Source organism: Rousettus aegyptiacus, unplaced genomic scaffold, assembly GCF_014176215.1.
Source record: "Rousettus aegyptiacus isolate mRouAeg1 unplaced genomic scaffold, mRouAeg1.p scaffold_m13_p_2, whole genome shotgun sequence".
Lineage (NCBI taxonomy): Eukaryota > Metazoa > Chordata > Mammalia > Chiroptera > Pteropodidae > Rousettus > Rousettus aegyptiacus.
Window position 1 is genome coordinate 142,856,398 of NW_023416295.1, and position 25,426 is coordinate 142,881,823.

The 25,426-nt window shown below is 34.8% G+C and overlaps 1 protein-coding gene and 1 pseudogene across 4 annotated transcripts in view; one reads left to right on the forward strand and one right to left on the reverse strand.

The window, feature by feature from the left end:
* Positions 1-502: 502 nt before the first annotated feature.
* Positions 503-621, forward strand: LOC118614842 (annotated as a pseudogene).
* Positions 622-2,373: 1,752 nt separating this feature from the next.
* The window catches only part of ARNTL2 (aryl hydrocarbon receptor nuclear translocator like 2), a 63,345-nt gene continuing 40,292 nt past the window's right edge, over positions 2,374-25,426 (reverse strand). For all 4 annotated transcript variants that reach the window (XM_016119282.2, XM_016119283.2, XM_036236772.1 and 1 more), the window contains 8 exons: positions 15,858-16,098; positions 15,289-15,395; positions 14,982-15,132; positions 13,946-14,004; positions 13,077-13,185; positions 8,646-8,724; positions 7,116-7,224; positions 2,374-6,093 (listed from right to left, as the gene is read on the reverse strand). In XM_016119282.2, coding sequence (XP_015974768.2) covers positions 5,957-6,093; positions 7,116-7,224; positions 8,646-8,724; positions 13,077-13,185; positions 13,946-14,004; positions 14,982-15,132; positions 15,289-15,395; positions 15,858-16,098 — 992 coding nt within the window. In that variant the 3' untranslated portion in view covers positions 2,374-5,956. The remainder of the gene's footprint in view (positions 6,094-7,115; positions 7,225-8,645; positions 8,725-13,076; positions 13,186-13,945; positions 14,005-14,981; positions 15,133-15,288; positions 15,396-15,857; positions 16,099-25,426) is intronic.

Here is a 25,426-nt window from a genome sequence, read left to right on the forward strand (position 1 = left end):
AAAATAGCCAAATATTTGTGCAGACATATGTTAACTGACATATTACGCACAATAATTAAACTTTCCAAACACCCTAAATGTTCCATAAAAGGGGAATATTTAAATAAACCGTTGGCTTCTTGTTCCATACCCATTCTGAGTAAATCAGGAAGTGGCAATAGAAGCATATTTAGAACTATAACTACAAAATAATTGGCTACAAAAAAGATTTTAAAATATTTTGTTGGGGGTGACTCCATAGTGTAGTGGTTAGCACTTTTGCTTTACACGAAGAAGGTCCTGGGTTTGTGCCCCAGGTGAAGCCACGGACCATATCCCTGGGTGTGCCAGGCCTCCTAGGTCCCCCAGACCCTGGGATGAAGGGATGAACTCCCCAAGCGAGCGTGTGGGAGGAGATGCCCCGCCTTCAGAGATCCAGTTCTTAAGGGGAAATGGCAACATCCAAAGGTCAGGGGTGGAAGTGGGGAGGGGAGAATTAAAGAGGAGAAAAAAATTTTTTTTTGTCTATGGCCATGCCACCCTGAACAAGCCCAATCTCGTCTGATCTCGGAAGCTAAGCGGGGTCAGGCCTGGTTAATACTTGGATGAGAGACCGCCTAAGAAGACCAGGTGCTGTAGGCATAAAAAATAAAAAGGGATGGTAAGCTGACAATGTCCTTGCAATCTGTGAAGTCAACTAAGAGTTGCCTTGCCTAAAAACAATATACATGTATATATAATATATACGTATATACGTATACATATATATATACATACACATATATATACGCACATATATATACATACACATACATACATAAAGGCCTAGAAAAAGATAAAGAAATATCCATGTTAATTATGATTTTTCACTAAGTGGTGAAATTATAGGTGATTTTTTTTTCTTCTTAGTGCTTTTCTGTATTCCTGTATTTTCAACAATGAATGTATGGTTGTTATTATAATTAGAAAACTAAAAATATGCTACTGTTATTGTAAAGAAATAGAATAGCCTTTTATAGTGAATATTATGAATTTTATTTTAAATATAATCTAATGCATATCCAATCCCCCCACCCTACTACCACCTGGAATGAATATTTCAGGCATGATAACTGCTTTTCCTGATCTCTGTTAAATCAAATAGGACACTGTAGGCTCCTAAATAATTAAAAAGTCAGCTACTTTGTGCCATTGGTCTAGATGTCAATTCTAGTAGATGGGAAGCTTTTTGGGTTATTGCTCACTCAAGTAAGTATTAAACGAGATTTCTAAGAGTTCTACTAAGTCATAAGCTTACATAATCTAGGCTTCTCACTTTAGTGTCGCCTTTTAAAAAATATATTCTATCACAAAAATTATTTTAATATGTTTATCCCCAAGTTAAAATGCAACAGATGTCTCCCTGCACATGGGTAAATGTGGTAAATACACCCAACAGTCAGCCAAGAACTAGTACTGCCTACGGAACTGTAAATCAAATACCAGAAAAACATAGCTAGACAAGGATTTCAGACAATTCTTTATTGACTCTCTCAGAACCCACTTACCTTAAGCAATGGACAGTCCTCCAAAGTGACCAGTGGCTGGATATTACACAGAAAATTTGCCAAGGTTAAAAATGTGTGATATAACTTAATGCTCCATTCTACCACTCTCCCAAATAAAATAACCAAAACGAAAAGACTAGAGACTCATATACCTAAACCCTTAGTCCTAGGAAATCATCAGCTATGATCGATGATAGGTTTTCCATGGTCCTTTCTGCATACATCCCCATTCCTCTTCCCTGGGCCTAGCCTGTTAGACAGTTGGCTATTTTTGACATGACTTACATCTCGAGAATGCCTTTAAATCTAGGTTTGGGGATGTGACCAAAGACTGGCCAATTTGTAGATTCTAGCCTGTTGACCATGTGAACCAAATTAATCTAAAAGCCGAATCAATGGACATTTTTGTGTGAATTAAAGAAGCTCTGTTTTTACTTAGATTGCCACATATAAGAATAATAACGTGCTGGGAGCTTCTGCGTGTCATTATGGTCCACCAGAGGATAAAACTAGCTTAGGGGAAAGCAAAACTGAGAGATGGAAAAATGAAGAAGCAGGGAGGAAGGAGGCGATAGAGAGACAGACAGCATCGATTATACTGGACTGTGACATGAGCAGAAAGGAACCTTTCCTGGGTTAAGCCACTGAGCTTTTAGTTGCTACCGCAGTTAGCATACCGTGATGAACACACCCAAAAATGTATATAGTGACGTAGTTCAGTATACCTGTATGCCCAGGGATTTGAGAACACTCACCTTCTACCTAGTCTGTTTCAACTTCAGAAAGCGGTGAAAGGAAATACTTCTTGAAGACATTTTAATATATTAAATAAAAAACTCCAAACTGGTCATTATTATAAAATATAGTTTAATTTCACTCTTTTCATTATTTATCACAAAATTTAAAAATACCAAAATACAGACAAGCGCAAGTGAACCGGAAAAAGCTAAAAATTGTATAAAAGACAAGGCTAAACTCAAGACTGTATGAGCAGTGACATGCACACCGTACACTCTCAGCGGAGTCAGAGAGCATATTCTTTTGGATGGGTTTTCTTTCTAAGGTCAGCTTTTTTACTGGAGCCACATCTGGAAAGCTCCCTAAACCGAAGCTTTTATATTATGTGGGAAGAACTTTCTCTCAAAAAGCATTTCTCATATCACAATCTATACCAGAAAGGCAGACATAATAAAAAAATAATAATAATAAATGCCTCTTCTAGGTTCCATGGAACTTGAAAAAATTAACCTGAGAACAAAGAACCGTAGAAATGAAAAAGTGACACCTAGTGGCCACTTAGCAGGGTTTTGTTTTGTTTTTTGTTTTTGTTTTTTTATGGCTTCTGATTCTTCTAGGTGTCAGCCCTGCTCTGCTCTTAACACTACACTTGGCAAATCTGAATCCCCAATTCCAGAGCCCACAATGACCCACCTGAGTGGCAGATACTTTAGAGTGGGATCTGACACTGAATATGGTCTGACAACTAGATAGTGGCTATTTCATTTACTTGTGGCCCAGACTCTACAGAGATTCTTCAAAGAATCTGACTCAAAAACAGCCTTTCCCCAAAGGTGACACTGTAATTAAGTCCTTTAATCCCATTTATTTACCAATAGTCTCTATTCTGTATTTTCCTGTTTGTCTTTTGTTTTTCAATGGATTTCAAGTTTAGTGGCTACCATAGGTTGTCAACATATACCTCAAGTTTTATTTGATTTCAGGCTATCATCCTGTAATAAAACATCTGATCACATTTTCAAGTTTACTAGTTTCAAAAGTTTAAAACTTTTACAGAGGTTCAGTTATTTGGTTGTACTAAATCAAGGATCAATGCACAATTGTTTTTTTAAAACACAGCATTTAGAGGTAAATGGCATACTCATAGCATAACCTTTGGTCTACTTCAATAATATTCACTTAATAAAATATTCTAGAACAGAGCTGTCTAACAGAAATATAAGTGCCCCATGTGTAATTTTAAATTTTCTAGTAGCCACATTAGAAAAGTAAACCTTAAAAAATTAATACTTTAATTCCATATATCTTAAATATTATCTAAACATGTAATCAATATAAAATTAGTATATTTTATATTCTTTTTTATACTAAGTATTTGAAATCTGATATGCAATTTCTATTTACAGCCCATTTCTATTTGTATTAGCTACATTTCAAGTGCTCAACAGCCCCACATGGCTGGCTACTGGCTATCACACTAAACAATACAGCTCTAGAGTCTGACCCTAACACTCAAGTTCTGTGGATCAGAATCACAGACTATCAGAACTGGAAGTAAACTCAGAGACCAAATCTCTTTGTTACAAACGAGAAAACTGAGGTACAAAGAGTTTAAATGGCTTGCTTGCAGTCACACAGCTAAATTTAGGCTGAGTGGGTTCTTCTGATTCTAGGCACTCCTCCCACCTCACTGCATTACTGTAAGTAATTCTTTGTTAAAAAAAAAAAAGAAAAAAAAAACTAGAGTACTTTTTTTTGATGCTTTCATTCAGTGTACAGAGATTTTTCACCAAAATGCAAGAAACTAATTGGTAGGAGGGAAAATATCCAGTAAAAACCATAAAAATATCTGCCACTCCTAATAGCAGTCAAATGCAAATAGAATGCATTTTGAAGAAAACCCTAAACTTGGGAGAGCTACAGTATCATATAATGTGTGGACTGGATTTGGGTCCAGGGCAAGATCTACATAAAAATACTGGAGTGAATTTTTAAAGGATCAGAGTATTCAGTTGGTTATCTGCCAACTAGTCTATGGAACGACTCCTCTTGCAAAGAGAAAAAATTGCTACTGTGTAAGACAGCAGTGGCTTGCTACTAGAAACTCTGCCTCTCAGATCCTTGCATCATGAAGGTTTGCCCCATCTGCTTTTGAGGCCATCTAGCTACAATGACCTATCCTGCTATCTCTGGCTTAGGCCAATTCTGAAGGCCAAGTTTAACCTGCAATGGTTCAGACCCCTAAAGTGTTATGTTTGTAGGCAGGCCCCTCTGCCTGACTTAGAAAACAGATATGATCGTTCATGCTTCCTCAAACCTAACTATCATGCTTAGGCTACTGTAAACCAGTCTCCCCCATCTTGCAGAGTTTCTTTGTCTTATTCTATACCTGGGTGTCTCAAGTCCTAAACTATCAGAACCAAGAGTGGTGCCGACCCTCTGACATTGCTGGAACATTGTGTTGACTTAAGAGGATAATGTGCTAATATATTCTTGTCCACAGAGGCACTGCCAATATCACACTTGAATGGAACATCTGCTTTTGGTTATTGCCTGTTGGTATGTCTGCCATTTAATGCATCTGTCAAAAGTTCAATCTATTACAGCCTAAAGAAACAGGCGAGATCAAAACAATGCTTTGTTTTGGTGAGTGCCTCTGAGGGAAATCTGCTGGTAAGGTATAGAACTATCTAGAGAAAGAGAACTAGATCTGAACCCCACATCTGAGCCTCAGGGTTTCCCTACTAGTTTCCTAGCCTATCACTACTTTTCCAAATGTGTAGAATTGGATTATACACATCAAATGTTTAAAAAATACATGAATTTAATTGTGACTTTACACAAGACAATCTGCCTGGGCCAGTTTCTTCCTTTAAGACTAATCAGTTACTACATACCTTTTCATCATCAAAAACCTATTCGTTCTGTAATGAAAACCTTGAGTGGTTAGATTAATAGTAAATCTTATATCTGCAAAGGATAATTACCAAGATCTAGAGCCCAAAATCTTTCCTTTTCTGTAAGCAAAGTTAAAACTCTCAACTTTTTCCGAGTTTTAAATTTTAAAATATCGTTATCATTTAAATCCATCTCAAAGTGCTCAACCGAGCATAAATATCCTAGCTTTGTGCTTGCCCAAGTCTAAAATAACTGATACAGTATTCATTGTGATCATTACTATAAATTGCATTGTCCCTTTAAATATTCAAGTAATCACCATTTTCTTAAAAAGTATGTAAGCCCTATCCTCATTTAAGGAAATATACAAGGAATGGAAATGTTCCAAATTATAAAAATCTACTATTATAATTATAAATAAATCTTAGACACAAGGAAAATGCCAATATATTAAACTTCCCAAACTCAAAAAACTGAATCAAAAAATAAAAACCAAACCAAATAAGATGTGATATTCTTGATTAGAAATATTTTAGCAAAAAATAGCAACTAGTAGGTTTAAAGCCAGTTCGCTAAGCAAAGGGGTCTACGGGGAACTCTGAGCAGCTCTGCTTGAAGGAAAACATTACATTTCCCCATACCTTTATGAAAGTAAGGTACCAATCTATAAAAATTGGTAGACTATTAATAGGAATGAAAGATAAAAACAGTATCAATACAGGACTGTAGAATATACAGTTCTTTGTAAATAAAATGCAAAAACGTTTCTCATTTTTGGAGTTAAAAAGCAAATGCTAGCGTGTCCAATGGATGTCACTGAAGTCCCCAGGGTCTCCCAAGCCCCCCTCTGCTTCTAAATAATTCATGAAGGCAGCTATGGCTGTGTCATTATTGTCACACAGGGCATCGAAATCCAACTGGGCACCATCACCTACAGAGTTAAAATACAGGCCTATGTAAGTACACTTGGAGGTTAAAAAAATGATTATCATCAAAAAGGCAAAGTAAGACTAGAATACCATACAATGTATTTGAGGACAAACTGTCCTAAGTTGCAGAAGCCTAATAAATTTTTTTTAAGTGGGTAACCTATTTTTGTAACAATCTGCTGTCAGATAAATTGTACTTACCACACTCAATACACCTAAGTGAGCTAATCTAGGAGTTTTCTAATAGAAAATAACAGCTTGAAAAGAGACAGACTCCCAGAAAGTTGGAAGCTAGAGGCACATGTGTGTGTGTGTGTCTTGGAAAGAGAAATTTAACTTTAATCCGCCTTGTGAAAATAGGTATTTGTTTAACCCAAAAATGAGAAGGCTGAGACAAAAGCACCACCTTCTAAAACAAGGGGAGTAACCAGATTTTTAATTGAAAAAGGATCTAAGGAGGGACTAAGGAAATAAGGTTTAAGTTAGAGATAAGGAAGAGGTTCTCGATATTAAGGGTTAAACATAGCTATAGATTAGCCAAAGTTTTCTAGATATCTTTCAAAGTACAATAAAATTTGAGATGATCTGAATTTCTTCAAGTCCTTTGATTTTAACATAAATTTTCAGTAGGTCAATGTCAATTATCGGGGGTATAAAACTGTCATTTCAATTTACTTGATCTAGACTTTGCATAAATATAGTTAAAATGAATACTTATATCTTAAGCTTCTTATGATTGATATCCTTTAAAAATTGTTGACTCCCTGATGGACACTTCTTCCCAGTCAGAAATACCTTAGTTTTATTTAAATTGTATGTATGAACAATACTCATAACTGACTCATTTGATATAAGTAACATACATTTTAAAATCAAAAGTATGATGATTGTATTTAGGCTTTCGAATGGGAAAAATCTTAGTTTTCAATTTGTTTGCGTCTCTAAAATCTCTTATTCCTGAAAACAGAGTGATTAAGGAGTTTCTGGAAACCCAAATGGCAGGCAGTTGCCAAAGAAAACTTACCTAGGAGTGGTTCATGACTGGGGGGATCAGCAGTGCTATGGTTTTGCATTGTAGCTTCTAGCTCCCCTATTTCAGAAGGACTTAGTGGCATCAACTCCTTATTTGACATCTGAAAAGACAGAATAATAAGTAGTAAAGTTTCTACTTGAATAAACATTTCTTGGCAATCATCTGACACGGGCCGCCATCATCAGCATGGCAGCTTGAATTTACTGAGTGTTATGTAATTAAGCACTCTACATGCATCATCTCATTTCACTTTAAAAATATTGTGAAGTATCTGTGTTATAGGTCAGGAATCTGAGGCCTAAAGAGGCTAATATCTCACCCCAAGTGTTAGAGCCATAATTCTATACCAAGTCTACTTGACTCTAAAGCCTACATTCTTCATACCATAACTAAGCATATGTACTATAAGAAAAAGTTTTGGATAAAGAAGAAAAAGTTCATGACCATAATGCTCTGGGTCAGAGTTATTTTGGTTTTTAAAAAATGATGGCAAAACTATATCCCATATGAAACTACAATGGGAAATACTGCTTTGGAGTGGGGAATGGATTAAATCAGGCTTTTACCAAAAGTTATACTCTTACACAGTTGCAGGCCAAACGATCTAATACTCAATGTAACTCATCAAAATAAGAAATCCTTTGCCTGTATTGTCCTAAGTTGATGTACTTTATAAAGTGCCTATATACACACACGACTTGGAAACTTTTGTTAAAATGATTTAACCCCTGTCTGTAGCATATGGCCTGGCACAAAATGGGTAACCAGTAAACATATGCTAAATGTATGAGTAAAGTCCTAAAATAATAGACCAAAAGACTTATGATAGTCATGTAAAAATATATGTGCAAGTTTCCTTTCGTCCCTGTTCAAATTTAATTACTCTTTTCTACCATATTCTTATACCACTTAATTTATAGACCTACTCTGAGCTTTTTGTTGTTGGGGCTACATTAGAATTATATTGTATATGAATCTTTCAGATATTAGCACTATGTTTAGTCACTTTTGTATATGCATTTCAAATAGCTAGTATTTGTTCAACTGAATTAAATACTTGTAGCTTATATTAAACCTTTGTTTCAGACCATAAGGAGTATATTTAATCCACTGAACTGGAATCTATTAAAATAACAATAGCTACCATTTATTGAGCACATGCCGTACCAGGCACTATTTTTGTTTTCATATTAAGTCACTTAACTCATACACCATTCCAAGAGATTGGTGCTATTATTTATTCCTGTTTTACAGATGAGGAAATCAAGGCACAGAGAGTTTAAATAACAAGACTGGGGTTAAGCAGCAGTAAGTGTATGAGTCGCAATTTGGACCCAGATAGTACAGTTCCAGCAACTTTATTCTTAACCACTATTCTACATTACCTATTAAAAACCACAGACTACCTAGAAAAGAGTTTACATATTTTTTTAAAGGATGGCTTCTTTTCTAGGGAGAAATAACAAGGAGCAAATTTTATTATTCATTTATTTCGTGAATATTATTTATGATTGTACTTACATTCCTGAAGTTTATTGTGTGAGTATCTTTCATTAAATCTGTTGGACTTGAATCACCAAGGGATGAAGAAAACTGTAACCTTTAAAAATAATAAATAAAACATTTTATCTACTCACATATTTTTAGAAAGAGAGTTTTTCTGAGTATATCATAATCTGATAAAAATACAGTGAAGGAACATGACACTGAATATCATGACAGTTTTCACAATAGACTGACTTGTTCAGTGCCAGACTTATTTTTGACCATGGAGTGCTGAAAAACACTCAGTGAAACAGAAACATAAAACTCTGAGGTAAAAAGCTTGTATCACGATACCTATCTTAATTTAGCATGTGGCAAAGTTATAGAATAATATAACACACTTAGTTTAAAATAGGCATTCTCATAAGAGTCAGTACCTTATCAAGATACCAAACAGAACTGAGAGTAAAGAAAGATTTCCTAACATTCTGCAACCTTTAAGTAGAAAATGTGTCATATTTTTACTGTAGTAGGTCATCCCCAGGGACAAATTCAATGAGATACATAATGACATAAATATAATCATATAATCTGATCATAAATCTCTTCACTAGACTTAAACATATAAAACTGACAAGTACCATATATTATTTAAATGCTCAATTATGTGAAACACACATTGGCATAAACATAACTTTATGTCTTTATGTATTCCTAAGACAGCAATTGATAATAAATTATAGAGGAAGATATTAAAACAGAAATGGAATGAATAAGGTGGGAAAACAAAAGAACAGTGGCCTGTCTTGGGAATTTTTCACAGGACACTAAATCTAAATAGCTTGCCTGGCTTCTCATTCTGTGGTTCATGGCTTTAAATCACCACCAGATCAACTTGGCCTTGGCCTGAAGAAAACCACCCCTCCCCCATGTGCTTCACTACCAGATTAATCTTTTAAAACATGGCTTTCTTCAGGTTAGTCCACTAGGCAGAAACCTGCTTTTTAAGTCCCCCACTACTTGATGTCACCTTAAACTCCTCACCTCTCTCAGCAGCCCAACTCCTCTCTCAGTCAAATCTCCTTATTCTCTGAAACCACCATACTTTCTCCCACCCTCCTCCGTATACTGGCCGAGGCACCTCCATATATAAATGACTTCCCCACTGCATCCTGAACACTCTAACAGTACCCAGCTGTCAATGTTTGGCTCAATTTATGCTTCTCTTAAAATGCCCTTCCAGCTTATATGGTCAGATGGTTTTCAAAAAAGCTTCCCAGACCGTTCAATGTGGGAAAAGACAGTCTTTTCAACAAATGGTGCTGGAAAACTGAATATCCACATGCAGAAGTAAATTTGGCTAGTACCTTACGCCATATATAAAATTAACACAAAGTGGATCAATGGATCAGAGACCTAAGTGTAACACCTAAAACTATAAAATTCTCAGCAGAAAACAGAGAAAAGGCTTCATGACATTAGATATGGCAATGTTTTCTTAGATATAATAAGAAAAAAAAGCACATATAACAAAAGAAATACAGTCAAATTTATCAAAATTGAAAAGCTCTATGTATCAAAGGACAGTATCAACAGAGTGAAAAGGCAACCCATAGATTGGAAAAATACATTTACAAATCATATTTGATAAGAGGTTAATATCTAGAATACTTAAAGAACCCCTACAACTCAACGATAACAAACCAACAAACAAAACAACCTGATTGAGAAATGGGCAAAGAACCTGAACAGACACTTCTTCAAAAAAGACACACAAAGGCCAATAAGTACATGAAAAGATTCTCAACATCACTAGTCTTTAAGGAAATGCAAACCAAAATCACAATGAGATTCCACTTCACACCCATTAGGATGACTGTTATCAAAAAACAGAAAAGAATAAGCATTGGCGAGAAGTTGGAACCCTTTTGCACTACTGATGGAGAATAAAAACAGAATGACAATTCCTCAAAAAATCAAAAATAGAATTATCATGTGATTTAGCAATTCTACATCTGGTATATACCCAAAAGAATGAGAAGCAAGGACTAGAACATATATTTGTATTTTCACATTCATGGCCTCATTATTCACAATAGCCACAGGTGGAAACGCAGGTGTCCGTCAGGGCATGACAACTGTCTTACTAGTGATTTTTTTTTTTCAATTTAAACTATTTTTAATTGAAAAACTTAAATTCAAACTGTACAAAAAGAAAACAAAAAGCAAAAATTTCCTTTTTCTATATCTCCCATTCCCTGATATCTACTCCCAAATATGAAAGGTAACAAATTCTGAAGGTAAAACAAATATCTTGATATATATTATATCATGGAGTTATAGTGTCTTTTTCTACAATTCCCAAATCGAAAACACCTTGAAAACAGAAAGATTTTCCATAATTCATTTGGCAGCAAAATCCAAATGGATCTGAGCTCCCCAAAACCTGACCTAAATGATATGAGGCTAATTATTTTTATCCCACTTTGTCCTACTTACTATAAATATTTACATAACTTTACTCCAAAAAATTATTTTTAAGGAAACTTCAGATATAAAAGTAGATTAATAAAATCTCATACACATACCAAACAGCTTCAATAATTATTCTTTCCCAATCTTATTTAATGTATACACCCCAAACTCTTCCCCTCTTTCCAGACATTGTACCATTTAATCTGTAAATACGTTGTTGCAGAAATACTATTTGATTATGAGGTGCTGCCCACTACGTAACTGTTCTCTAGGAGTACTATCCATACTCCTTAAAAAAAACTGAATTCCAAAACACTATCTTTCTGAAATCCAAAGAAATTCTGAGTTCAAAACCTATCTGGCCTCAAGAGTTTGAGATGGGCAATTGTGGGCCTATATACACACACACTCACATATCTACACATCTTTTTTTTTATACAAGTGAGTTATTATCCATACTATTTTGTTCCATTCCTTTGCTTTTTTTCTATTAACTATATATTTTAAGGATCTTTTCATATAAACATAGAGCTACAAAATTTTTAACAGTTGCACAGTACTCTACTGTATGGATATGCCACAACGAGTTATGGTTATGATAAATAATTAAATCAGTACTGTTAAAAATACATCAATGAACAGTCTTGTTCATTGCTCTTTGCATTATTATATAAGACTATTTGCTCCTGGGGTAGAATTGCTGGGTCTAGGGTTATACATACTCACATTTTGGATAAGTATTATCAAATTGCCCCCCAAAGCAGTTTCGACTAATTTATATTCCTGCAAACAGTTTAAGAGTGATTGTTTTTTCACAATCTCAGCAATACTGAGTATTATCAAACTTTCAAATCTTTGACAATCTCCTAAATGAAAAAAGGTATCTCATTTAGTTTTGTATATATATTTTTAACTGTGAGTGGAATTGAGCCAATTTTTAAAGTTTCTTGGCCATTTGTATCTTCTATTTATGTCCACTCTCCAACTATTTACTATTGAATTTAAAAAATTGATTAATAACTTTTTTTACAATATATGAAGTTTAATATAGAGCAAGGTTAATATAAAGTTACATAAAGTTTATTATATATAAAGTTTAATAAATTTATACTATAAACTTCATATATTAAAATAATTAGTCCACTCTATCATTATGAAATACACACATTTTCTACAGTTTATAATTTATTTTAACTTTGTTAGAATGGTTATAGGTATGCTAAATTTTGAGTTTTTATGTAATTTATATTTTTTCTTAAATTTTGGATTTTACATGATGATTTTTATGTCTTTCTAAACTAAGATAACAAAAATCCATACCTGCGTTCTTGAAATACTTCTACGGTTTTACTTTGAACTCTTTGATTTACCTGGAATTTAAATGAGTATAAAGAATAAAGTTGCGATCTAGGTTTCTTTACTTTTCAGATGGTTATGAGTTATTGTAATGCTCTTAACTGTTTCATCCATTTCCTCTTACTAATTTAAAATGCCATTTTTACCATATAACACATTTCCATAAGTGTTTAGTCTTTTTGATAGTGTTAGTCTCAATCTATTACTTTCGGTTTTTAGAATTTTCCTGGATATTCTAATATAGTTAGTATCATTTGTTGGATACTAAAAAAATGAATGCATGATGGTATTTCAACAGGATTCACATTGAATTTATAGGTTAGTTTAAGGAACACTGACATCCTTATAATACTGGATCTTTCTATTGAAAAAAAAAAACATATCTGGGAAGTTATTCATGTTATTCTTTTAACTAATTTTGTAGTATTTTAAAGTTTTTTCTTCATATAGTTCTGGACACTTCTTATAAAGCTTATATGTAAATACCATTTTTCATCTTTTCTGTTGCTACAGTAAAGGTGATCTTTTCTTCCAACATATTGTTGAACTGCTTATTGTTTGCATATAGGAAACTTACTGATTTTTGAATATTGATTTTGTATTTTACCTGTGATATGTGCGGCAATCAAACATTACCTTTGTAAGTCCAGAACTTCATTTGCAATATCTGTCCCGATACTACCAGCACCAAGTACTGTCCCAGTAGACATTCCGGGCACACTAACACAAGACTGTCTAGAGGATTCTAAATAACAACAAAAGGAACAATTCAATTGAGGACTTTAAAAAAGCATATAACTTTAGTTAATATCTTTCTTTCAATTTAAATATTTCTCCCTTTAAAAGAAAAATACTACCTGCATCCTAAAATGTTAGAACATTCATGCTTACATTACAAACAAAATTAATGATGGTTTAATGGTTATCGAAGAGTGACAGATATCAAATGTGTAGAAAATCACTGAGGGTACAATCATAATCCAACCCTTGGGTACAGCCAGTTTGTTTTCACTTTAATGTCCACACTAAAGCTAAAGCAATGCTGCTTTATTTTTAATATTTCCTAATATTTTTATTTTTATTTATACTATTGATACATTAAAATATTCTTGGGCAGAAAACTAACACAGATAAAACTCCCTCTTAAAGCTTTTTATTAATTTGTCCAACACACATTTTATTGAGTGTCACAAAGCAGAAGGAACTATATATATATATATGTATATGCTAATGGCTTAGGGATAGATAATGGATATAAAACACCATTCCTACTCTTAAAGAACTCACAGTCCAGTAGTGAGCCAGTTGAGCAAACAACTAATTGCAATATAATGTAAGATCATAATGAAAGTATGACAAAAGTACTGCGAGAATTCTGAAGAAGGTAACCCATAGAAATCTTTTCAATTTCACCTTGGAATTTTCCCTCTCCAAGACAGAAAAAGATGGTAACTTAATAATAACAGTCTAAGTAGTAAGTTTCCATCACCTAAAACTAAGCTTACCTTCTAATGATTGAGAGCTGCAAGGAAGTAATGATGCTTCTCCATTCTCATTATGTCCTCTAGAATAAAGAAACAAACACTCTAAGTGATTTTTTAAGGTGAAAGAAATTGTTAAAGTAACTACATTAAGCTGAGTGTATTTGATTTGTCAATTCTTGATCCATTCATTTTATAGTACATTTTGTTAATGTCACAACCAGAGTTCATGGTATTAATGTGCTAAGTACCTAATTAATGCCCTATTACCTTATAAAATGCATGTTCTCACAGTTACAAACTCTCAAGTACTATGCTAATGATAAGAAGGCAAAGGTTATTGGAATGGGTAATAGGATACTGGTGGAGGTACTAAGTTTTGGGGGCCTTTTTTTAAAGCTAAATATTGAAGATAAGGAAATAGAACTGGTTTAATGAAACCATATAAAAATTAACACAAAACTTATAGAAAAAGAAAAATACTTAGAACACGGCCATGCTAGCATATTCAGCAAATCGGGAAAAGTTGGCTTTTCATTCAGGCTGCCAGCTATAGACAGGAGTTGGCAAGCAGTGCTTGGGATGAATTTTTGCTCATAACTCAGTCAAGTACTCCTATACAGTCTCATGTAGTACCCAGCTTAAAAGATGTACATGCAAAATGATGCAAAGAACAAAACAATTTCTTAAAATGATATAGAGTTTAAAGCCACACCCACATCATTCATTGAAGGGATAAGACAAAACCATGGAGGGTAGGAAGGAAATGCTTGAATAACATACCTTTACTATCATCCTTTAGATTAAGCAAAAAGGAATATATTTTAAAAGGGCAAACTTCTAGCTTAATTCTGAGAACTAATGCCAACAGACTGTAAATGAATTAGTAATCCTCTCTCTCTCTCTCTCTCTCTCTCTCTCTCTCTCTCTCTCTCTCTCTCTCTGTTATAATAAAGCCAGAGAATCATAAAGCTTTAATGGCTTAGCATGATGATAAGAGGGAAGCAAAAAACTCATTTGAAATTAATAAAAAGTCTTAACAACATAAAAAATTACTTACAAAACTAAAGTGTTGATAGACACAATATATTCCAGTTCTTTGGTCCAAGGATTTGTGAAACTAAACCATTGGCTTTTTAAAGTTACAAAAGAGCCATCTTTCGCTCTGAATTTGTATGAATCTGTAAGTATTTTCTCTTTACTCTGTAGAACTTAACAAGAAAAGATAATAATCAGTGTAACGGTCTACCACTATATAAATCAAACTTTTGAGGATGAATTCAAATTTTGGACTTCATGGGAATGAGAAATTAAGAGTTGAAGTTGCAATTAAAAAGTACCAAAACCTTACCACGCTCGATGCATACCTGCTTTGTGCTTGTCAGTCAAATTACTATGGTCATCTTGATGAAAATATTCATAACAAGAAGTTCCCAAAAGTTCCTGAGGCAGATATCCTAAAATTGCTGTTGCCCTAGTTTTAAAATTAAAAAGAAACTTCAGAATTTGTGAAAAAATTTACTTCCAGATTAGTGTCAGTCCATATGTGGTCAGGATAGCACAAAAGTGGACTGAGGGATGAGTGAGTCATGTGCATCACTGGCTCCCTTTGACTGCCCAAGACCCAAACCAGAGCTGCAAAAAAGAATCGACATCCAGGCATGAGGCTACCCCAGAGGACACCCACCTGATGTGGAGTATGCTTTTTCTACCATTCACCAATAAATCTGTGGCCACAGACCATGCCCAGCTTCTATACCTTCGGCTAAGAAATGCTCCATGTTGACATTTTGGCTTGAACAAACTTACCAATATATCCATATTATTTTATTTTAACTTTATTTCCTGTTCTGAAGCCTTACAAAAAATCCAGCAGCGCTGAGTCACATTTTAAATATCTCACTGAACTCTGATTATTATGGCATATAACTGTTACCTTTGATCCACATAGACAAATTTTCCATTCATTGCAAAACGGGTTATAAATTCAGTTGGTTTCACTTTAACCATTTCTCCACTGTTCTGTGGGACAGTATACAGATGTAATCTTCCGATGGCAATAAGGCAGGTAAAATTACTGTCTTTCTGACTGTCCCTTTCTTCTTCCATTCCAATGATATTTGGAGGCCAGCTTCTCAAGTAACCCGTGCAGTGGACAGTACAGAATTTTCTATGATCTAATTCAAAAGTTTTTAAAAAAGAGAATTTGTTAATTATATCTCCATAAAACTGGAAAAAGACAAAGAATTTTTAAAAAGCATTTGAATCATGAATTCTTAAATTTCTTACATTGACATTTATAGTAGTTATAATTGTGCTATGACATGTTCTTTAAACATGAAAGGGAAATAGTATTTCATTAAAAAAATCATCAGTTGTGTTTATTTTATTATTAATGAGTTATTTTTCTCAGGAACTAAACTATATGTGCTACATCGACAAGTAAACAGATTGCTTTAATCTAGGTTTAAATAGATCTATAACTACTAAATTATTGTAAGTCAATTTTTAAAAATATAGTAATTTATATCTATTAGAAAAGTTAAACTTCATGCTCTCTTGCTCTTAGCCACAAAGAAATTGTTTTCAGCTTATTAAAATTTTGGTATAATTTATATTCAAAAGTTTAAAGGACAATTATGCATACATTCTTAAATTTCTTATGTTAGTAAATAATGGTTTATAGATATATATGGTTATAATAAATTACAGAAGCATTTTAGAGAACACTGGAGAAATGTATAATAAAAGGTATTATAGAAATAAAATGACTCAAAATTTCACTTTTCAGAAAAATCCCAAGCAATTAACTCAAAGGAAAAAGCTTGTCAAACAGGTCCAACCAGAATAATACAAAAATTGGAAATAATCCATACAATCAAATATCAGTAAATGCTTAAGAAAACAATAAAATGCAACACAGGCATAAAGAAGGCAGTTTACAGATTATGGCAATCTACCCAAAAAGCGATTTAAAGGTTAAAATGAAGAGAAAAAAGGCTGGTAAAAATTACTTAAAACTGTTGTTTATGAAGATTTAGAAAAGATCAGAACAGTCACTGTTTTAAATCGGCACTATTTGGTAAAGCCGTTACTACAAATATTCTTTTAAAAACATTTTTTAATAGATGATAATATGAGCTATCTTATAAAATAGCAATAGTAATAGTAGAGATTTACAGAACACTTTATGTGCTATGCTCTAAATGCTTTATTCTTTTTTTAAATTTATTTTTATGGTGACATTGGTTAACGAAATCCAGTAAGTTTCAGCTGTACATTTTAACAGTAAGGCGTATATATTTTTACATCGTGTTCTTTAAGTATATAATTCATTCCATCTGCTTAATAGTCGTGTGAGATGTTCTAGTGTTATCCCCATGGTGTTAGGAAACTGAGAGTTAATGCCAAAGTCACAGCGGGCAAGGGTGGAACCAACGTTTAGAACCAGACAGGCTGGCTCCAGAGCCTCCCTTTCTGAACCACTAACACCCTGCTATTTGATGATAGTGAGTGCTCTGTCACTGAAGGTGTTCAAACAGGAGTTGCCTGGGTGATGGAGGAAAATGAGTACAAAAAGATGTTCCAATCAGAGGGAACAGTCAGTGCACACCAAGAGTTAAAAGAGAGTAGGCAGATGTGGCTGATGCATTGTCTGAGATGGGGAAATGGAGAATGAAGCAGGGAACAGCTCCTGCTAGCCTTGCCTAGGACCTGGTACTCAACAACTGACACATCACCTCCTCCATGGTCCACAGATGCCTTAAATTACTAGTCATTATCTTTCCAACCTAAACAGAGTCTTTATTACTTATTCCCTATCCTGTTTAATGGCACCACAATCAACCCAGGTAATTAGATCTGTCTCCAAATACCAAAGAAAAAGGGATCAAGCAGAGAGTATAGGTATGGAAACCAGGTGGCAGGCCCTTGAAGTGGTAAGTGCTGAGAGAATAAGTCATGTGGCACTGACAGCATCCGCCATACTTCACAAGCCAGTGGATTCTCCATGTGTTCCTGTATTACTGATTATCTTTCCAAGATAAACTTAAATACCTAAGATGTTATGTAGCAGTTTTTCATCAGCCTTTGATTTCACAAGTTGAGATACGTGAGTAATTTTATTCTTGTCTTAGAAGCTTTTTCAAAGTTTGAATCCATGACATTTCTGTTAGAATTAGGGTGGAAATGGTTTTAATGTCAATTTTACTTTTAAAAATCCTTTTATTATGAAAAATCTCAAATATACACAATATCAGAGGGAACAGCAGAGTTGATCCTTGAACAAAACAGGAGTTAGGGGTGCTGACCCCGCAGCAGTCAAAAATCCGAGTATGACTTTTGACTCCCCAAAACTTTACTAATAGCCTATTGTTGACTGGACACCTTACCAATAATGCACAAGCTGATGAACACATATTTTCTACATTGTATGTATTATATACTGCATTAAAATAAAGTAAGCTAGAGAAAAGAAAATGTTAAGAAAATCATGAGAAGATATATTTACAGTATTTATTGAAAACAATATGCATGTAAGTGGATCTGCACAGTTCAAACTCATGTTATGAGTGACTTGTGGCTAACCTTGGAAATGACCTTTCCATAAATCTTAAATTCAGTTTCAATTAGCATTAAAAGGGCTGCTTTCTGCTCTCTATTCTTTTATTTTGAAATGCCATCAAGGCAAAACTATGAAGACAAAAGATCAGAAGTTGCCAAGGGTGGTAGTGAGAAGAGATGGACAGGCAGAGCATAGATTTTTAGGGCAGTGAAGATAAGTTGTATGATATTATAATGATGGATGTATGTCATTATATATTTCTCCAAACCCACAAAATGAACACCACCAAGAGTTAACACTAAGGTAAACTATGGACTTTTGAGAGGTCATGAGGTGTTAATGTAGGTTTCATCCTTGGAAAATATATATACCATTCTGGTGAAAGATGTTCTTAATGAAGAAGGCTATGCATGTGTGAGGGCCAAGAATATATGGGAAATCTCTTTACTTTCCTCTTGATTTTGTTGTAAACCTAAAACTGCTCTAAAAATAGTCTTAAAAAATAATCAGAAATTTTAATGTAACATGTCACAGTAAAAGGAAAAAATCACCTTTATTAACTTTCATCATTAATAAGGAGTGGTCTTAAAACAATTATATTGGCTAATTACTGTTGGAAAGAACAATTTATTAGCAACTATATGCAAAATATAATTATTTCACTTGACAAACATTGTCTTTGGTTAAAGCAGAATGCAAAATGATCTCATGCATGGGAAGTTATCCATGTGGCAAATGATAGTTCCATTTTGCAGTTACCTTATCCTGGTCCAGGCATCTGTCTACATGACTGTCTGCATGCAGTTCTCCTCAAACCAGGCACTTTGAGGAAGGGCCATACTGATCCTTAACACATGCCCTTACCATTCCTTAGGCCAAATTGACCTCATGCCTTTGGCACAGAGCTCTGAAGTGTTAAGTGAGTATTTGGTTCAAGCATTTAAACAGATTAAAAAATCCTTTTTTGAGGAGATATTTGACTCAGACTGCAGGCATCCATGTGGCCCAACTTGATGTGGGAGTGGACATCCGTGTGTGGGTGGGGATACATTCCTACAACTGGAGCCAACCCCTCCCCCCACCACCCCTGTTGCATGTCTACTGCAGAAATCATCTAAAATGGATCTTTCATCTTTGGCATATTGGAAGCTACTCTAAGTGGCATGGCACAGTGGAGAAAAAAATACGTATTTTAAAGCCAGATTACTGGTTCTGCCACTTTCTATGTGACTTTAGACAAATACTCTTTTTAGGCTTCAGTTTCCCCATGTTTGCAAGATGGGGGTGGTTTGCACAGGATTGTTATGCAGATTTAGGTACTTTTGCAAAGGGCTTGGCATATAGATTTTAAATAATTACTAATTTTCTATTTGTTCTTTTATTTTCCTTCTTGTCTTTCTGAGCCACAAATAATTGGCTTCCATTTATTAAGTGCTTACTGAGAGACAAGCACTGCATTAGCCACATGTTATCCTGACCATACTCCCATGAGGTGCTATATCATACCTATTGTACCAGTCTCCTAGGACAACCATAACAAAATACTAGCCTGTATAGCTTAAACAATAGAAATTCATTTTCTCATAGCTCTGGAGGCTAGAAGTCCAAGATCAAAGTTTGGTTTCTCCTGAGGCCTCTTTTTGGCTTGTAAACAGCTGACTTCTCATTGTGTCCTCATGTGGCCTCTTCTCTGTGAGCGTGCATTCCAGGTGTGTCCCTCTTTTTATGAGACACCAGTCATACTGGATTAGGGACCCACTCTTATGGCCTCGTTTAACCTTAATTATCTCTTTTAAAGCCCTACCTCCAAGTGCAGTCACATTGAGAGATAGGGCTTCAACATGGAATTTTGGGAAAACACAATTCAGCCCATAACACCCATTTTCCATGTATTGAGAGGAACTTGCCTAAGGTTGCATAGCTATTAAGCAGCAAACAATTAAAAAGCTACTGAGTTCAGAACCCAGGCCCTTTCTACTCTATCTAAAGCTTGACCGCCGGCATGGTTGTTGCGAGGCAGAGCTTAGTATGAGAACCTGGAGGGACTTAAAAACAGTCAGCTCCTTCAGCTCATCACAGAATTCAACTATGAATCAGCTCTAATTGACCATTTGCCAAGTAGTCTTGAAATAGCTGTATTTTTCCAGTAAGATTATCAATATTTATTTCGAAGGAAAGAAATTTTCCCTGGCTCTTCTATAAATCTATGAAACTTATAATGAAAAATAATCCTTTTAGAAACCACATGGAAGAACTAAAGTTTAATTATTACATTCTTCAAGAATGACTATATACATGTGTTTTTGCTTAAGATTCAAAATTTACAAAACTGCTTCAAAATACTGTAACAATACCGTGTAGTTTCATGGAAAGCATGTCACTTTCCTTTTTGTATCTTTGCAAAGGGTCAAAAGGACTGACACAAAGTATTATATTTCAAGGTTATCATTAGTGACTGACTTGGGCTTCCATACCTAAGAAAAATCCTCCAAGATACATATATGCAGGCATGTGCAGTTCTAGAATTTCACAAATACCAAAATGAAAAATCTAAGGGGAAAGAAACAAGAGTGAGCCCAGACAATGTAGTCCTATCACCAATTTGTGGCTTGTAGCTCCATATTTCAAGCCAAATTGTAAAATGCCCATTTGATTAACCTACATTTATTTTCAGTAAGGCCAAGATTCCTTTGGTTCCCACTGCAGAGCCTTTTCAGATTTATTTGTCATGAGAATTATGGTACAGGAAATGATCCAAATTGTGTGCTGTCTTACTCAGCTAGGGCTTCCATAGCAAAGTACCACAGACTGGGTGGCTTGCTCAACAAATATTTATTTCCTCACAGTTCTGGAGGCTGGAATTCCAAGATCAGGATGGCAGCATAGTCGAGTTCTGGTGAGGGCTCTTGTCCTGGCTTGTAGATAGCTACCATCTTGCCGTGTGCTCACAGACAGCCAACCCTCTGGTGTCTCTTCTTATACTGGGCACTAATCACATTATTAGAACTCCACCCTCATTCCTTCACCTAAGCCTAATCATCTCCCATACATCTCATCTTCAAATGCCATTACATTGGGGGTTAGGAATTCAACATATGAATTTCAGGGGACACAATTTAGCCCATAGCATGTGATAAAAATTTCTTGGGATACAATTGTTTAAATTGCTTCTTGATGAAACAAAAACACTATCATATAGATTAATTCACTGGATTCTCAACTATCTGTGTGGATCTGAAAAGCATTTATGTGGTCAGTCAGGAACAAAGGACAAGAGGATAGTCATGTGTTCCTTTAGTAAACATTTAAGAGTCTACTATGTGTCAGGCACCTTGGAAAGAGAAATAAAGCTCTCATTCTAGTACGAGAGGCAAACATAGAAAATATAACTTCAATATAGTGTAGAAAAGATAGGAAATAAGAGACATGCTCAGGATTATTAATGGACTACCAAAAGTGGATCCTGGGGATGCAGATACAACCAGAAAAAGGAGGGTGTCGAGGAGGATTTCCTACAAAGAGATGTTGCCTGTGCCATAATTGCCCAGGACCTGCTGATAGGCTTACACTCTCCCTTCCTTCAGCATGATGGTCCAGTGTTCCTGCTGGTGTTCCGTCTTGGAGATATGAGTCTGGTAAACCTCTAGGGCCATAGGCTTGGCAGGCTCAATCTTCTCTTCCAAACTGGGCACTTCCCATTTCAGGATTAAACTTTCATTATGGTGGGAAAGGATGTCATCAAGCTGCCTCCTTAAATCTTTCATGTTTCCACTGATCATCCTGTAGAGTCTGCCTTGCTGGGGAACAGATCCTTTGAAATGTTTCTTGAGGTTCTCCCAGTTGATCCACATGTTTTGGCCCCTCTCTGGTGTTAATATGGAGTCCCCAAAGGGAGCATACCCAGGCTGCATGATTTGGTGCTTTATAATCTGCAGTGAAGCAATGGTCACATAGCTCCCATTGGACCTAATACAGTAAATTCTTCTTTACTATTGGGCTAAGGGTCTACCAAAAGTGCAGAGATGTTCCTAGGGGTATCCCCGAGACTCATCTCTAATCTCCAAACTGATAGCCTTCATATATCTCTTTCGCATGCTATAAAAAAATTTTAAGCACCCTTCATGCATATAAACTATATACATCTGCTTTTGTACTAATATGTGTATTATAAAAAACAAAACTAAAACTAAAAATATAAATGGATGAAAAACAATATTTTAAGAACGAACTTTATTAATGATAAATGTTTTTGTTCTTTAAAAATTATAATACATAATAAAGCAATATAATTAATTATGCTCTAAATTTTTTAAAGTATATTTGTCATACGATATTATATTAGTTTCAGGTGTTTAATATAGTGATTCAACATTTATATTCCTTATGATGAGATCACCATAAGTATAGTAACTGTCACTGATATTACTGACTATATTCCCTGTGCTATTCATTACATCCCCATGGCTCACTTATTTTATAACTGGAAGTATTTACCTCTTATTCCTTCTTCCTTTTTGCCCATCTCCCAAGCCTCTCATCTGACAACCATCCGTTTGTTATCTATATCTGAGTCTGTTTGTTTTGTTTGTTCATTTGTTTTAGTTTTTTAGATTCCACATATAAGTGAAATCATATGGTATTTATCTTTCTCTGACTTATTTCACTTAGCAAAATACCCTCTAGGTCTATCCATGTGTTTCATTCTTTCTTATAGCTGACTAGTATTGCATTATTTATAGATAGATAGATAGATAGATAGATAGATAACTAGATACTATATATATATATATATATATATAGAGAGAGAGAGAGAGAGAGAGAGAGAGAGAGAGAGAGAGAGAGCGCTCATATTTGCATCCGTCCATCTATCAGTGGGCACAGGTTGTTTCTCTATCTTGGCTATAGTAAATAGTGCTGCAATGATCATAAGGATGCATATATCTTTTCGAATTGTTTTCATTTTCTTTGGATAAATACCCAGAAGCAGAAATACTGGGTTGTATGTTCTACCTTTAATTTTTTGAGGCACCTCAATACTGTTTTCTATAGTAGCTGCACAAACTTATATCACCAATAGTGTACAAGAGTTCCCTTTTTTCCACATCCTTGCCAGCATTTGTTATTTGTTGATTTAATGATGACAGCCATTCTGACAGGTGTGAGGTGAGTGCCCAGTGTGATTCTGATTTACATTTCTCTGATGCTCCACAGAGCATCTTTTCATATGTCTGTTGGCCATATATATATATATATATATATATATATATATATATATGTGTGTGTGTGTGTGTGTGTGTGTGTGTGTGTGTGTGTGTTAGATAACTGTCTATTCAGGTCCTCTGCCCATTTTTAAATCAAATTCTTCGTTTTGTGTGTGTGTGTGTGTGTGTGTTATTGAGTTCCTTATATATTTCATATGTTAACCCCTTATCAGATATGCCATTTGCAAATAAATATCTTCTCCCATTCAGTAGGTTGTCTTTTCACTTTGTTGATGGCATGCTTTTTTTTTTTTAAGTATTTTAATATAATGTGAAATAGTGATTTGAAGGCCTAATTCTAAATCTAACTTCTCATTCTCTTTTTCTTCATAGCACTTATCAGCAAGGATTTTGTTCACTGCTCTGGGCCTAGCATATCAAACAGTGTTTGGCTCATATTATGTACTTAATATTTCTTTTTAAAAATTCTTTTTGAACATGATTCCTTATAATGGTGCGCTGCACATCCCTTCACTACTCCATGTTCAGTGACCTCATGTAGGGAGCTTGAAATTAGCTACCGTGTAACTATTTACGCCACAGAAATTAGCAAAGCTATAAATCAGAGCTTGATTTGTTTTTTCCTGATTGTGTAGACCTATGAAAGCGATGGACAAAACACTGTGGATTAAACTTAAATTGTGTGTTGTATCTGTAGTTACACAGTGAATACAGCACAAAAAAATTAAGTAAATAATCTCATAATTCAAAAACCATTATCACTTTTATAACAGCCACTCATATTGAAAAATGAGTTAAGCCTCAAGAATATGTCTTCATGGTTTCACTTTCATTTTACTCATTAATGGAAGGGAAAACATCAACCAACATTCTTATCAGAACTATGCTCAGAAAGCTGGTTGTTACGTACTGACCAGCACACCACTGCCCAACCCATGTAGTGGGGCCTACGAACTAGCCCCAGCTGCCTTTCTTCCTAACACTCTTCATCGTTTAGGATCTAGTCACACTGATCTTTGTTGGGTCCCCAGAATACCAAGTTTTTCTATCTTAAGGTTTTTATACTTGTCTTTCTATCAGCAATTTCTTTGAATAGCTGATTCCTTCTCATCATTCAGGTCTCAGATCAAATGTCGCTTAATAGATATTCTCTGAGTAGTCTAAAGTAACTACTTCTTCCTAGTCCCTGTCCTCATTATCCTCTTTTATTGACTTCATTGTACTTTCTACGACCTAAAATATTATTTACTTGTCAAATGGCTGTCTCCTGTCCCTATAAGAGTCACTAAAATAATGACTGGTCTCCCTGTTTCCAGTGTCTTCTTTGCATTTTGTATGGTGCCTAGCACATAGTAAGGACTCAATTAACAATTGTTGACTGACAAAAATCTATTTAATTAGAGACTACTATGTCAGATAATGATCTCCAGCTTATCTCTACCACTTTTACTTAAGTATAGCCAATATGTACAGACCTTTTTAGAAACAAGATTACAATAGAAGCTGTGAAAAAATGTAAGTGGGGAAGAAATCACCAAGAGAACTTCAGCCCGTCTTGGGCAATGCTGCCCAGGGCATCCCTTCCTCCTCTCCTTTCTTGCTCTTTACTTCTCTTGTGCTCCCAGAGAATCTCATACTTGAGAGAAGAGTCTAAAGCAGTGGTTCTCAAAAAGAATAGAGAAGTTGAAAATCAAACCTATAAGGTTACAAGTCTTAGAA